At 36.3% G+C, this 14,988-nt stretch overlaps 1 protein-coding gene across 23 annotated transcripts in view; it reads left to right on the top strand.

Moving 5' to 3' along the window:
- The first annotated feature begins 237 nt into the window (after positions 1-237).
- Positions 238-14,988, top strand: part of TNNT3 (troponin T3, fast skeletal type) — a 54,225-nt gene continuing 39,474 nt past the window's right edge. For 15 of the 23 annotated variants that reach the window (XM_039340467.1, XM_039340466.1, XM_039340473.1 and 12 more), the window contains exons 1-2: positions 12,075-12,109; positions 14,274-14,287. In XM_039340467.1, coding sequence (XP_039196401.1) covers positions 12,090-12,109; positions 14,274-14,287 — 34 coding nt within the window. In that variant the 5' untranslated portion in view covers positions 12,075-12,089. Of the gene's footprint in view, positions 331-12,074; positions 12,110-14,273; positions 14,288-14,988 lie in introns of those variants that run through there. The other 8 variants (XM_039340487.1, XM_039340486.1, XM_039340464.1 and 5 more) reach the window with 8 other exon arrangements.

The raw sequence follows: 14,988 nt of genomic DNA on the forward strand, positions 1-14,988 counted from the left end.
CTTTAAATTTCGCTGGCCTGATGGGATTTTAAATATAGAAAGCTAAGCTATATGGTGTTTTATTTTTCACTCTTGCCAAACATGTCCCTCCCATCTTGATCTAGGACAGCTCCTTCAGCTGCTCCTATACTTGGGCTGACCTTTTCCCACCCCTCTTTCTTTCCTTGCTCTTTCCCTCCTTACTGTTGTGAGCCTGGTGGCCAATGAGCTTCTCTAGAAGATCAGATGTCACTATAACAGGAGGACTTAATTGCCTGCTGGGGTTGGCAGAGCCTGCAGCCTGATCCATTCGGCAGAAAGCTCCTTGCTTCTCTCAGCTCCCCCTCTCAGGTAAGAAAGAAATTCAAGAGAGACATATATCTGTAAAGTATAGGGGAAAAGAAGGAGAACGTTATGTCCAAAGTTGTCTTACTCAGACTGGGATGGAATGCAAAGCAGGAAGGCAGAGGTTCTTCGTGGGCCTACAATAAAAGTAGGCTTCCAGATCCTAGCACACAGGACTTCTTCTCCATGAAAGAGTTTGCTTCAAGCTAGTAACAATAAGCAATAGCAGCTGTCCATTAAAAAAAAAAAAAAGGAAGGTGATCCATCGAAACAGGAATCGTTTTATGAGAAGTAAATGGCCCTGCAAGTGGTCGAAAATGATATGTATCACCTACACAAAACACTCAAAATTTTCAAAAGTTGTCAACTGAAATACAACCTAAATGGGGTTTTCCTCCCTGCTTGAATTCCCACAGAAATGGATTGGGTGGAGAGACCTTGAGGATTGCTTAAATGTCAGCGGGAAGCCCATTGAATAGAAACATCTCTCAGATTATTGTAGAAATAAAGCACTTGAATATGATGGATAATGTGTATATTTTTTAAAAAGGAATGTATTTCAGTAGAGTGTTAGGTTATTTCAGCACGATTGGTAAAATAAAGGGTTGTAGCGACCTTATTTTTTAGTTGAGGTTATTTCAGTTGTGAACTCAAAAATCAGCTTGTTTAGTCATGGAGTTCAGGCAAAGAAAACACTTAGAAGTAGTAATAATTAGTTATCATGCATTTAGCAATTGAGCTTTGTTTGACTTGCACTAAAAATATTGCCCCATCGGGATGATTTAATCCAGCTAGACATTGTATATTTTAGTTAGACATTCAATTCAGAGAACTGTTTTCAGATCTTATGAGCAATATTAAAAATTATGGATTTCCTTGCAAATTATACATTTTGTGTTGGACTATATGAAAGAGAGAGACAAGGGTATGGTATTGTTTGATTCTGAGCTGAAATCAGCAGATGTGAGTTAGGCCTTTAAATTATTGTAAGATGTAAGTATCAAAAGCATACATCTATCTTAGCTCTTTAAACAGGCTGGATCAATAAAGTCTGCAAAAGGATTAACGTTTAACTATGTAATTGACAGAAATATAGTTGTCTTCTTGGAAACTGGTGGCAGAGATGAAGTGGTCCATGATAAATAACAGACCTGGAAAAAGTCAGGAATCAGTGTTAGATTTCGTCTTAACAGAATCTTCTCAATGGTGTGTAGAAACATAGAAAACTGATGACAGAAAAAAATCCAGTGGTCCATCAAGTCTGCCTTTTGAATTTTTTGTTTCTTTTTATTTTCTTTTTAATTAATTAATTTATTATCTGTCTGTCTGTCTGTCTGTCTATCTATCTATCTATCTATCTGTCTATCTATCTATCTATTGTCAGATGATATTTTCTGATAATGAATGAATCACTGAGGTAAAATTCTAAACCATCCCAATTATCGCATCTCTTCTGAATAATATTCCTCTTATTATATAATGGCATATTCTGTTTTGCCTCCCTAAATGAAAATACTTTGATGCTTCTAAAAAAGGCAAGATAAAAAGCTGACTATCTGCTCCTGAATTCTGCTCCTGATTGGATATGGCTGAGGCATGACCTAGGACTATTAACTACTATACCTTCTATGTCCCGTACGGCAGCTGTCCCATGTTGGAAACCATTTCTATATGGTAGGGACATTGGATACCTTTCTGCACATCATGGCAGATCTTTTTTGATTGGGGCACTATGGAGGCAGTCATCATGCAAAGACTGCCACCATGTGGTAGCTTCAACATATGCACCAGTTCTTAGTCTGACTGGACTTCTAGGTAAGCCTCAATTACTTTGCTTTACCCAAATTTAAGTTCATGAAGGAGATGTAATAGCCCAGATTTTCTACTTGCAACCCACCCCCACCCCCATTTTCTTATAGTGTTTGTTTTTGTTTTTACAAATATATAAACCAATCCTACTAAGAAGAAGAATACCCATACTTTCTGGGTAATTGTGCTTCACCTTGCCACACAGAGCATTTCCCTTGTTTTCTCTCTAATAAAATATGTCAGCATGAAAAGCTTTAATGCCTCATCCTTAAAGTTTTCCCCATTTGAAAGTGCCAGAGTTCCAACTGAGTATATGGCCACCATGTTTCGATTTGAACCTAAGGATAAGCGGACATTTTTTCCTTAGACTCATAGAAGGGTAGAGTTAGAAGGGACCACAAAAGTTATCTAACTCAACTCCCTGCAATGTACAGGAAATCCAATTAAATAACAGTATTAAATAATAGATAACAGATAAATAGGTAAGAGATAAATAAATAACAGAAGGTGTTCTTTTTATTCTTATGGTATATTCTGGCACTTTTCTAATAACATAATGTTGCCATGAGTTTGCCTGTGTTTGGATTGTTTTGTAAGCAAGGCTTTTGTTTCTAAGAAGATAAAGGCTTACCTGGGCTATATAGGCGTCCATATCTCCAGCTGTCTTAATGCAACATTGTTGGCTGTAAAGTTTTGCCTGCTCTCAAGCTTCTTTGTAATTACCTATCCATCTAGGATATTGTGTAATAAAATAACCACATCAACACTTGGCATAAAAGCATTTATGACTGGCTTTACTAAGGCATATTTTTGTTTAGAGAGTAAGGTCTTTAATGCTGCACAGAGTCCCTTGAAGAACCCTTCTAGAACCTGAGTAGAAATGTCACAAGCCTACACAGCTATGTGAAAAAGGATCAGAGAGGGTTCGTTTTCATCTTGAGACTCTCTTCTTAGCGAACTTGGTTCTTTGGAGACAGATTGAGCATAAAGATTTGAGCATAAGATCTGGACAAATGGATGGGGTTAAAAATGAATCTATCAGGCTTCCTTTGTTTCTTTTAAAAGCTCCAGCTGCTGCTTTCTTGAACCGTATAGAATGGCATTTTGGCCCAACTAAAGTGCCAAGAAGAATTATTGAGACAATGAAAAAAAAAAAAAAACACCCCAGAACACACAGTGAAACATGCACTGGAGACATCAGATTGATTAAATATCCTGCCAGGAGAATGGTTTCATCTGCCTTTTCCCTCTGATATCCAGCAATGCCTATCAAGCCCATTGTTTAGCACCACCAGCTTTCCTTTTCCTTCTTCTTCCTCTAACCTTCCTGCTTCACCTTGTATGGCCAAGGAGAAAGAATGATTGATGGGAGGACAGCTATTTTCATCAATAGTCTCTGAGATGAGAGGGAGTGAATTCAATATACCAAGGGGAAGATGGGTACATTCTCAGCTGTTAAGAAGCTCCTCAAGAGATGGGGTCTGGGTGTTTTCAGCCAAGAATTGGAACAGATTTCAGCCAAAAGGCACATATAGTTCAGAGTGGGAAGGAGAAATTGGTCAGGGATTTATGTGACAGAATTATGATCCACCTTCTCTGCTGCAGATTGGCTCAGTATCAGGCATTTATTTATAACATTTGCACTTCATTCAGAGCCTGTCTGATTTATTTGAGTTGAATTTTTCTTTAAAAAAAGTGAGTTAGTTTGCTAGTATAAACACATAGGATATGCAATTGAGTCAACAGTATATTCTTTTTAGAACTGACTTACAAATGTCTCAGGAGTTTCATGTCTCAGGGGTTTAATGGTTAGGTCTCCAGATTTTTTTTTTTAAAAAAAACTTTGAAGCAGTTACTGTCAGCTCTGATTTGATGAAGCAGAGCTGAGAGAGAAGGGCTTGCTTAAAAAAAAATACTTTTCTTTTAGTTTAGCTGGGGGAAAAGCTATACATAATACAAAAGATCCTTTCTCCCCCTCTCTCTATGTTTGCTTACAGTGGTGGACAGGTCAATGGATAGGTAGTTAGAAAGAATTTTGAGAGCCCACAAAACTTGGGAAAATGGATGGAGAAAATCAAATAAAATGAAAGAGATTATTTTGAAGTTTTACAAACAGCTGCTTTAAGGTTTGGCCCTTAAGCAAGGGATCAATGCTAGTGTTTTCCCATATGTCATCAGTCATGGTCTCCACATTGTATTGATTTATCAAGAGCAGCAGATTGCTAGCATTCTTACTATTGAACATATTTGGGATATTCAATGCCAAATATGTAATTTTAGGATAAAGTAGAAATTGATTCATTTTAATGAAAGTTTCCCTGAGTTTAATTTCAATCACTAAAACTGATTTCCTCAAAAAGCTCTGTTGAAGGGCTGGAGTCTGGAGATGACCCAAAAATACCATAAGCACCATTTGCAGATAATTTCCGTATATGATCGCACTGGATCTGAAAACTACTTTGGGACAACACTGGGAAGGCGATTTGAATTTATCTGTTTCATTGGCACCTCTACATTGTTTGAGTTCCTTGTGCATTGGCTCAGCCTTGACAGGAGGGTATATGAAGGGGATACTAACCTTTCACAAAGACAATATTTAAAAATTTGTTTTGTTTTATCAAGTTAAAAGAATATTAAGCACAATAAGACACCATAATGATGCAAACAAGGAAAAACATCAAATCCCTATTTTGATACTATTTATATACCTATATAAGCAAAAGTGGAGCACAAACTGGTTAAAGAAATTTAAAAAATAATTCACGAAGGTTCAGGATTCATGTAATCTTAGTTTATAAATATAGTTGCTAAACAGGTAGAATATTTCAACAAATAGCATAGATGTGACCTGGATTCAGCGTTCAATGCTCGAACTTGGCTGAAGTCTTTGCAATTGTACTAAGAAGGAAATTAATGCTTCTAGAGGTGCATCTATTGCACTTTTGCTTAACCATAATATCACTGAAGGATAAGGAGAAAGAATGTCCTTACAGTTGTAATGTTTATCAAATAATCCTACTTTTCCTAATGTTTTTTTCAGCATGATTTCTCAATCAAAATAATGTACACCTTATGTGTCATCCTGCTCTAGATTAAAATTTTATGATGGCTTGTTGTGGAGAAGGATTTCTCTGAAGGGAAAAGAAAGGACAGTACTTTGTTGGAGTCAATACAGTTCACCGAGACAAAAAATCATATCTATGTGAGATTGGGTTGAGTAGGATTGAGCTATCCATTCCTGGGCACCCAATGATCTTCATCCAGTTCAATCTCCCTCATTTTTAAAATGACTGTATTACAATAAACATAGAAATAAGGGAAACATCACAACACATGACATTTGCATGCCATCTTACTTACCTGTCAGGCAGTAATATTAAGCAAAACTTTAGAAATATTAAATCTGTTGGCTTAAAAACCACTTTAGTATGCATATTTCTTGAGACATAAGCTGAATGAAGCTTCTTTGGAGATGCAACTGAATGAATAGTCATTTTTAACCCCTAGCCATATATTTTTGTAGTGAAACATCAACTTTATATGAATCATGCATGCAGCACAGCCTTATATTACATGTGTATATTTGAAATAGTGATTATATGTATCATCTGAATAACTCCAGGTCATTTGGCTAGGGGCTGTGATTTTATTAGTTTATGTGACACAGTTCTGTGTTTTGGATTGTTACACTTCCAAGGCTTATCACAGCTAAGTCTTTTATACAGAAAAATTACAAAGTATAATGACGCTCACAGAATTGCCAAGAGTTGGACACAAATGAATGGATAACATCATCATTATCCTCCTCCTCCTAACTATTTCATTGATAAAAAAAACTCCCACTGAATGTTGAATTATTATTTGAACTATGTGAAGATAAAACATTTGGTTTTTTTTAACTTTCATTTAGACATACAGAATTTTATACTGTTAATTGTTTCAAAAAGTGAAACAACCATAGAAAGAAACAAGTGAAATCAGGATAGATTGCCCTTCCTTTCCATCTCAAAAAAAGCAAAAGCAAAAAGCAGTGGCTTAATAACTATCATTGACTCTCACCACTGAGTTCACACAACACATTGAACCACTAATTAACCAAGAGGGCTGTGTTTGCATAAGCAACAGTACTACTGTAAAATGAAGTAAGAAAGCTTTATGGGTCAGAAAAACGAACAAAATATTTTTGCTACCATCTACAGCCTGATTGGATTTGAGCAGTTGTCCAAACTCAGCTAAGCTATAGAGAACAAGTTTGTCTAGAAAAGAACATTTCCTAGGACACTTGTTTTTTGCAACTTATCAGGTTAGAGACTTATTTCAGTTCTGACAATTTACAGCTTTAACATTAGAAACATTGGCTTGTGTTGCCTTTCAATAAACATGAAACTGAGAGATATTTTCATGTAATTAAATACGATTGCCTGTGTGATGACATCACTGGGATATTGATTTTCAGAATCAACAAAATGATGTCAATATGGCAGGCAGGCAGGCAGCCATGCTGCCATAAGAGATTGGCAATTCACCTGGACAGAAATCAGAAGTTGCAGTGAGATAACCAACCTCTTTCAGGTGTCTTTTGCCAGAATAAAATATGTTCATGAAGTTCATATGCTCAATTTTACCATTAGGCAGACTGCGCATCTTAGGAAGCGAATTTAGCCAGCAAATTCTTCATTACTGAAATTGTAACTGTATTTTCACTGGTCTGAAGAAAATCCAACAGGATTTTTTTCTTCAGAAACTTTATAGGCTGAGGTTTGCATGAATTTGAAGGCAAGGTGAGGAAACATTTGACCTCTAGCAGGCAAATGTCTTGAACTGAGCCTACACTTTTATAAGCCAGTTCTTGCTTCTATTTTCTCGACAACAACAACACATTGAAGTGAGTTGGGCTGAGAGAGAATGACTGGCCCAAAGTCATCCCAGCCAGCTTCCTTGCCTAACATGAGACTAGAACTCACTGTCTCTTGGTTTCTAGACCGGTGCCTTCACCATTAGACCAAAGTGCTCCTCGTTCATTATGTGTGAATGGGGTATTTTTCATTGAGAAGAGAAAGTTCTCTGGAGTCTCTCTTAACTTTCTCACATCTAGACACTGTGGCAGTGCTGCAGTCATGTGTAGCTGCACCAGTTTAATAAGTTTAATAAACGGGCATTATGACCTAGGCATATCAAGATTGGCTGAATCAGCAGGCTTCTGTGTGTATGTCTTTTTAAAGTAATATTTATTAGGCATTTGAATACTGGTTTTAGGCTGAAGCCTCAGTATATTAAAGTTGGTTAATGACCATATGCTAAATTTTTATCCCAGATTGGCTAATTTAGCCAGATTCTGCTGGGTGCCTCCGCGGTGGCTATTATGTGAGGCAAGAGATGCAATAAAGCCAACTTTCCCTAGGTTACCTTGAACTATAGCTACCAACTTGATGCAAGGGGGAAAGCAGCCCACAATTGTGGAGGGTATTTATTAAACAGAGCAGGAGTGTCAAACTGCCGGCTTGCAGGCCAGACGCATCATGCGGAAACCGTGCCCACCCCATTTCCAGCAATGGCAAAACCGTCCTGATAAGTTGCGCAATGTAATGTCGCGAGTTTGATGTGTCTGAAATAGAGGAAAAGCCATACAAGCTAGCAATGATGTAACAGAAGATTTTCTGTGCCCTTGTGATTGTCTCAGAACCTTACAAATCTATGTGAGCATTTTTCGAGCATGATAAAAAGTCGAGACGTTTTGGATTGGGACACTTACGCATCTTAAAAATGGGATTATGTCCTTGCAGTCATAGATTTTATTCCCAGAAACTCCCAATTGCAGGTCTGCCACATCTGGAGGAGTTCTTGCAAACTTTTCACTTCTCTTTGTATTATATTGCTGTTCAGAGGTACTTTCATTTTAGAAACCTGAGGTCAAAGCCAGACCATTCATGAGAGAGATTGAAGTCCCCATATTAGATAGTGATTTGGAGGGGCCAACTTTTTTCTTTCTAAATAGGTCAACCACAGTTGCTTAAATCTATAGGACTATTTTTAAGCTGCCTTAAGCAGTGTGATTCTAATCCAGCACCATATTGTCCTTGAGAGCAATTCTGGGACCTATTGTTCTCAAAGCTAGTGTTCTTGGGAACGGTCAGTTTATAAACAAATATAGTAAGTATTCAGACTCCAGATGGGCTCTTTTCCATGACAAGTCAGTAGAATAAGAATATTGAAGAGTGTCATAATGACTACTTGAAAACCCACTGTTATTTAGTCTAGATGTACAGGTAGTCCTTGACTTCCAACAGTTCATTTAGTGACCATTCAAAGTTACAACGGCACTGAAAAAAGGGACATATGGCTGTGTTTCACAGTTACGACCTTTGCAGCATCCCCATGATCATGTGATCAAAATTCAGATGCTTAGCAACTGTATTTATGACTGTTGCTGTGTCCCAGGGTCACGTGATCCCCTTTTGCGACCTTCTGACAAGCAGAGTTAATGGGGAAGCCAGATTCACTTAACAACTGGGTTACTAACTTACTAATTGCAGTGATTCACTTAACAACTGAGACAAGAAAGGTCATAAAATGGGATAAAACTCACTTAACAAATGTCTCACTTAACAACAGAAATTGTGGGCTCAGTTGTGTCGTAAGCCGAGGACTACCTGTATCTTAAAAAGGTTTATATTAGAGCTGTAAAATCCCCATTTTCTACTAACATATTTTAGGCCCATTGCCATGAAAGGAAGATATAGGAGTCTAGTACAAATCACAATGACAAAAAGAAACAAAGACAAAGACAAAACATGTGTTTTGATGTCATGATGCACATTTTGTTTTTGCCTCCACTTTGCACACAAACCTACAAGAAATAAGATCATCTTGAAGTAATTTAGGTTGCTGACTTAGCATCTGGAAGTTTGAGGAACATGAGCCCACAGTCCAGAAGTGATCAGTCCAGGATTCTTAGGTCACATGTGACTTCTGAAAGCCTTAAATGTGACCCAAGAAATCCTAAATTTATAATTTTAACATGATAGAATGGTAGAAGTTTTAAATTACTAAATATTGTAAGAATATTTCTTTCAGTATTAATACAGTTTTATTGTAAATAAAATGTCATTAATATTAGATTTCAGCCTGACCTTACTCTCTTCTAAAATGTGATCAAGAAAAGTGAGAATAATGCAGAGGTGCACAACTTTAATAATTGTTAGAAAAATGTTAATAATTATTAGAATAATAACAGTGAGTTGACACAAATTATTGGCCAATTTTTAATATTGAGCCAACAGTAGAAATCACCATGTTCTTTCAGCTACCTAAATTAGCTTTCAGGTTCTGTCAGTATGTTTGGGCAGCTTCACGTATTTAACTTATTCATAGATTTAAACTAATTTGAATCAGTTTATAAATTTTGGAGCATCCAATTCAATTGGGAGAATAAATTTCATCCACAGATTTGATCAAAGTGGCTTCAAATCTCCAAATAAAGTCTGTTCATTTCTTCCCTGATATGAATCCACCAAAAACCAGGAAAACTTTAAGAATTCTGTAGATCAAAGAGCTGTGATGGCAGAATGGTTAGAATGCAGTATTGCAGGCTAATTCTGCCGACTGCCAGGAGTTTGATTCTAACCAGCTCAAAGTTGACTCAGCCTTCCATCCTTCCGAGGTCGGTAAAATGATTATTGGCGGGGGGGGGGCAATATGCTGACTCTGTAAACTGCTTAGAGAGGGCTGTAAAGTGCTGTGAAGTGGTATATAAGTCTGAGTGCTATTGCTATTGCTGTTCTGTGTTGAAAAAATGTGTAAGTGGCTCTTTTGATTCTTTTTAAATATTATTTTCTGTATGAAATCGGCTTGCTCTGTCCTCTTAAACTAAATTAATATCTTCCTTGATTGTTTTATTTATTTATGATTGGAACACCTGGAACTTCAAAATGTTGTACAAAAAAAAACAAAACAAGTAAGCACACAGCCTTCTTGGTGTTTAGGGTACATTGTACCATTATGTTTTGTCACTTGGAGCCATGTACCATCCCTTATATGGCAAGGTGATTGCTTCCAGGAATATTTGATCTTCTAAAATAGAAACCTTGTAAGCTGCAGATGTTCTTTGGGACATCCATCCATCTGCTGCTCCTTCAAGAGTCCTCTCAAGTATCAGCTGAGTAATTAAGTTAAGACCAGGCTTGGGTTTCCTTGGGAGCAGCTCTGTTTTTTCTAATGAGAGCTTCGCCCCTCTGGGACTTCGGTGGGTGTCAGAAAAAAAATATTCCTATAATACCTATCAGTGACCTCCTTGAGGTTTTTGAACTCTTCAGAAATTATTCTGCAAACGTGTACTTATGTCTCCCAAGAAATTCAGCTGTTGTGGTTTCCATCCTTATCTGAGATGCAAAGGTTTGCTTTGTGCAAAGTGGGCAAAAATTCTTCTTCTCTGAGGTAAAACGTAACCCAAAAGGCACTAGCGTTTAGTTTCCTAAACAAAAAGAGGTCATCTTTGCTAGTCGTTTGTGAAACAAAGACATGTTCTGAAGATAATCTATGCTATTAGTGAGAATAAAAAACTTCTCATGATTTTCATACCCAATGGTATGAAAGCTGGCTGTTGTAAATATAAGGACTAATGGAATAATATTACTTAAATAGCCTTGTAATTTCTGGCATTATTGTTTTCATCGTAAGTACAGATGCAGCTGATCTGGACATATTTGTCTTGGTATGAATACAAGCTTGGTAACCATAACAACTACTCTGTGTATAGTAAACTAAGGGTGTGTCTGGGCATGGTATATACATACTATATGCATACTTCGTCTGTGTGACCTAGTTGATAAAATACTGTGTTTGGGCCTGGGATAAAATGTAAAATCAGCCCCACCGATTTGCAATTTCAGTTCTTGGGAAGATAAATAAGGGCAGGGGGAGGGGGGAACCATGAAGCTTTATAGTATTGTGTATTACAAGGATTGCTCTGTGAGTGGGATAAATCTGATAAGTAAGTAAGTAAATAAATTATAAACCACCTATATGATCATGGATGCTCCTAGAAAATTGTTAGGGACTATCTCCACAATGCCTTTTGTTTGATAGCATTAAGAATCATCAGTCTTGACACTTATTAATAAGAAACATAATTTGTAGATTATTAAATAATATTAGACTGTTTTGTTGTTGCTAGGGTTGGCATAGTAGCTTAGAAGGTCTAAAGCACCAGTCTTCATACTAGAGATCAGATTCCAGGTTTACCTGGAACTTTCCTAATTCCCAATCAAGACAATCATTGGATATACTTAGATAAAGAGATAGATAACCTTTATTGTCATTTTTTTTCACTGTGGGCACAACGGCACACATCAAAAATGAAATTTAGTTGCCCGCTCTCAAAGTGAAACACATACATGACACATACTTAAACATACTATGTACAACATATGTATAGACCCACACCCCTACATATACATAACAAATAAATATTAAATAAATATTAAATATACTTGCAGAGACTTATTGAAGTTGTAATTGAGCACATCTGGAGGGTACCAGATTGCAGAAAGCTAGTCTCATGGAATATCAAACATGACTTTAGCATGATTTAAGAGGCTATATATGTATAGGACATGTTGTAGGTTGAGATTTTTTTCCATTGACCCTAATAATTGAGTCCAGTTAGGTGAACTTGATGAGGAGAGTTTTTGGTATTTTATCCTGACCGGAAGTTCAGCATTATAAAATATAATATAATTATAATATAATATAAATATATTAAGGTCCTGCTTCATAGGCGACAAAACTAGCTTTGTGCTATATAGACTATTTAAAGTTTATGAACTGTATTATTTTTTAAAAAAAGTAATTTCAATTAACTAAACTGCCATTGTTGCACAAATAAATTATTTTAAGTGTATGCACTGAGACTGACTCTGGCCTGTATTTGTTTTTTCATCTAGAAACCTTCTGCCAAAATGTCTGACACCGAAGAAGTGTAAGTAGAAACAAACTTGTTAATTAATTGGTAAAGATCTTTGCTGGTTGGCATTTTTTGATAGAGCCAAACTACTGGTCTTCATAGGTATAAGGATCAAAATTCTGTTCCAAAGACAATGAATCAAAGTGTTTAATAATCAAGTAGGTTAATATGTCAGAGTTGCTTGATTCAAATGTCAAAAAAGAAAAGAAAAAAAATAGCATTTTGCCTTCTGTCAAATGCAATTTTTATTGATGTATAAAATGTATATACTATGCTATTTATTGCTTGCATGAGTCTGTGCAGAATGTAACTTCTTAACAGTGTGTATTATAATTATGAGGGAGATAATGTGGAGATTATGTAAATATAACTTTTTATATCTTAATATGTGTTTGTATTTGTGTATGAATATATACGTATGTATGTATGTATGTACCATGTTTCCCTGAAAATAAGACTGGATTTTTTATATTAATTTTTGCTCCAAAAGACACATTAGATCTTATTTTCGGAGAAATAAAGTATTAAATGCATCCGTCTGACTGTCGATCTTAACTGGGGTTTATTTTGGGGGGTAGGGCTTATATTACAAGTATCCTGAAAAATCATGCCAGGGCTTGTTTTTGGTTGGGCCTTATTTTCAGGGAAACACGGTATGTATGTGTGGACCCCTGTATATAAGAAAGCAAATAGAAAGCATTCTACTTTTTAAGTGATCAGATGCAAATTGAGGATGGATCCCTGTGTCCTTAATAAGTGTACTACAAGTCTTCCAACAACCAGAGTAAATAGACTTTACCAGGTGGACTACGGAGATTTCAAATTAATTATTTTATTTGTGAAAGATGGTGGGAAAGCTTAGTTATAACAGCAAAAACATGGCAGGAGGCTAAACAGATCAAAAACTGCTCGTGTGCAAGTTCTGAGTAAAATTAAAATGAAAGAAGAAAATCAAACTATTTCCATGATGCAATCTTGATCCATCGGATTAAAGATAACATCGGGAATTGCTTTGAACCCCATTGAGAGAGAACCAGAGAAACTGGAATGAAATAAAAAAAATTGTGAAAGATGAATGTTAAAAAAAAACCTGCTACCAGTACATACTAAGAAAGAGGAGACACAAACTGAATGTCATAAGAAATGGTGGAAATTGCCAAGAAGAAGATAGAGACAACAAAGAAATGATCTCCAGAAGGAATTTAATAAAAAAATTCAGAAGAGACAAGAAACAATCTTATAGTGTCATCTGTGAAGACATTGCCGATGGAAAGAAACACAGAAAAGTTTTCCAAAGCATCTCTAAACTCCGAAGGTGATTTCAACCTCAAATCAGTGTGCTAAAAATGTCAGTGGACAAATAGTAACTAATTCAAAGACATCAAACAATGACAGAAGAAATACGCTAAAATTCTGTACAGTAAGGATGTCAATTTCCAAGATACTTTAAAAGATATTTCCTCAGTGGTGGGATTCAGCCAGTTCTCACCACTTTGGCAGAACTGGTAACTATTTTTTTGTTGCCCAGGCCCAGAATGGATTTCCGGAAGTGGCATCCACACAAAGAACCAGTTGTTCACATATTTGAATCCCACCACTGTATTTCCTACTTACAAAAACTATTAAGTGAAGTTGGATTAGCCCTCTGGTCACTGATAGAATGTTAGAAGAAAACAATTTTATAGAGTCTAACCTTGGTGGCTCAGGTGATATTATCTAAGAGGACCATGAATTAGTTGATGGCAGAGCGATAATAAAGGTGAAGATAGAACTGGCTCACAAAATTGGATTTTGGAGAGAAACCTGAAACAACTTAATAAAATGAGCTCAGAATAATGATTCAAGCATGAGAACAAACTTTCTTGGCAAATTCTGGGAGCTAAATTGAATAATATTGCAGAAGGTTGGAAATATGGATTGGCTTTTCCAGACTTGGAATATTCCAAATGTATTGGAAATACAACATTGAACCTTACCTACCACTATGTTCAAATTGCAGATATAACACATCTGAAGGATGCACATTTGGGGATGACCAGATTAACTTATCAGTATATAAAAAGCAAAAAATGTAAAAAAATCTATAGTTTCCCAGGATTAGGCTTCATGGAAGTTTGTCTTATTTCTAGACAGGCAAATTTAGTCTGATTTCTTTTTCTTTGTTTTTGCTTTCTTACAGGGAGCAAGTAGAGGGTGAGTAATTACTTATATGAATGTGCTGTAAAATAAATCATTGTTCCAATTTAATTTTGTGGTCCAATGTTTTAAAGTTACCAAACTTTGACCAATAAGACGTACTTTAGTTTTTAACTGAGTTGTCATGATTTATGTTGTGGAGATCAATTTTAAATAAATAGATCTCTCATGCTTCCTTATTCCACCTGTTGTCCCACTGAGTTTGAGATTGCTGGGAAATAAGAACCATTCAATACAAAAAAGGGTATTCAGGAAACAGTCCCAGCCTGTTCCTCATCTCCCTTTTGTGGCTTTGTTCCACAATAGCTCTTACTAGTTGTTATCTAAGATAAGTCACATCAAGTTACCTAGTTCAGGTCTAACTGCCTCCTTTCCATGCTGAGGGGAAAGGATGGAAATTGACCCCTCTTCCTCTCCCTGCCTTGAAAACATCATGTATGGTATTTGTATGCTCCAAGAAGAATTTCCAAATGTCTTGTGCTCCAAGGTCCCTTAATTTTGAAGCCGGAGTATTATGTGCTGTGTATGCGTTTTTAGACATATTTCTGATTCTGTGTTCAGCAGATACAGCATATAATTATGGTTAGCCTGCCGTTTTATAGCAGCATTTTCATAGATGCACGAACTTGTGGCTTGTATTGAATTTACCACAAAATCAATATCTGTTTAGGTTTCCATACCATAGGCATCTTATCCTA

Source organism: Crotalus tigris, unplaced genomic scaffold, assembly GCF_016545835.1.
Source record: "Crotalus tigris isolate CLP2741 ecotype Arizona unplaced genomic scaffold, ASM1654583v1 scf7180000017749.438534, whole genome shotgun sequence".
NCBI classification, from domain to species: Eukaryota; Metazoa; Chordata; class Lepidosauria; order Squamata; family Viperidae; genus Crotalus; species Crotalus tigris.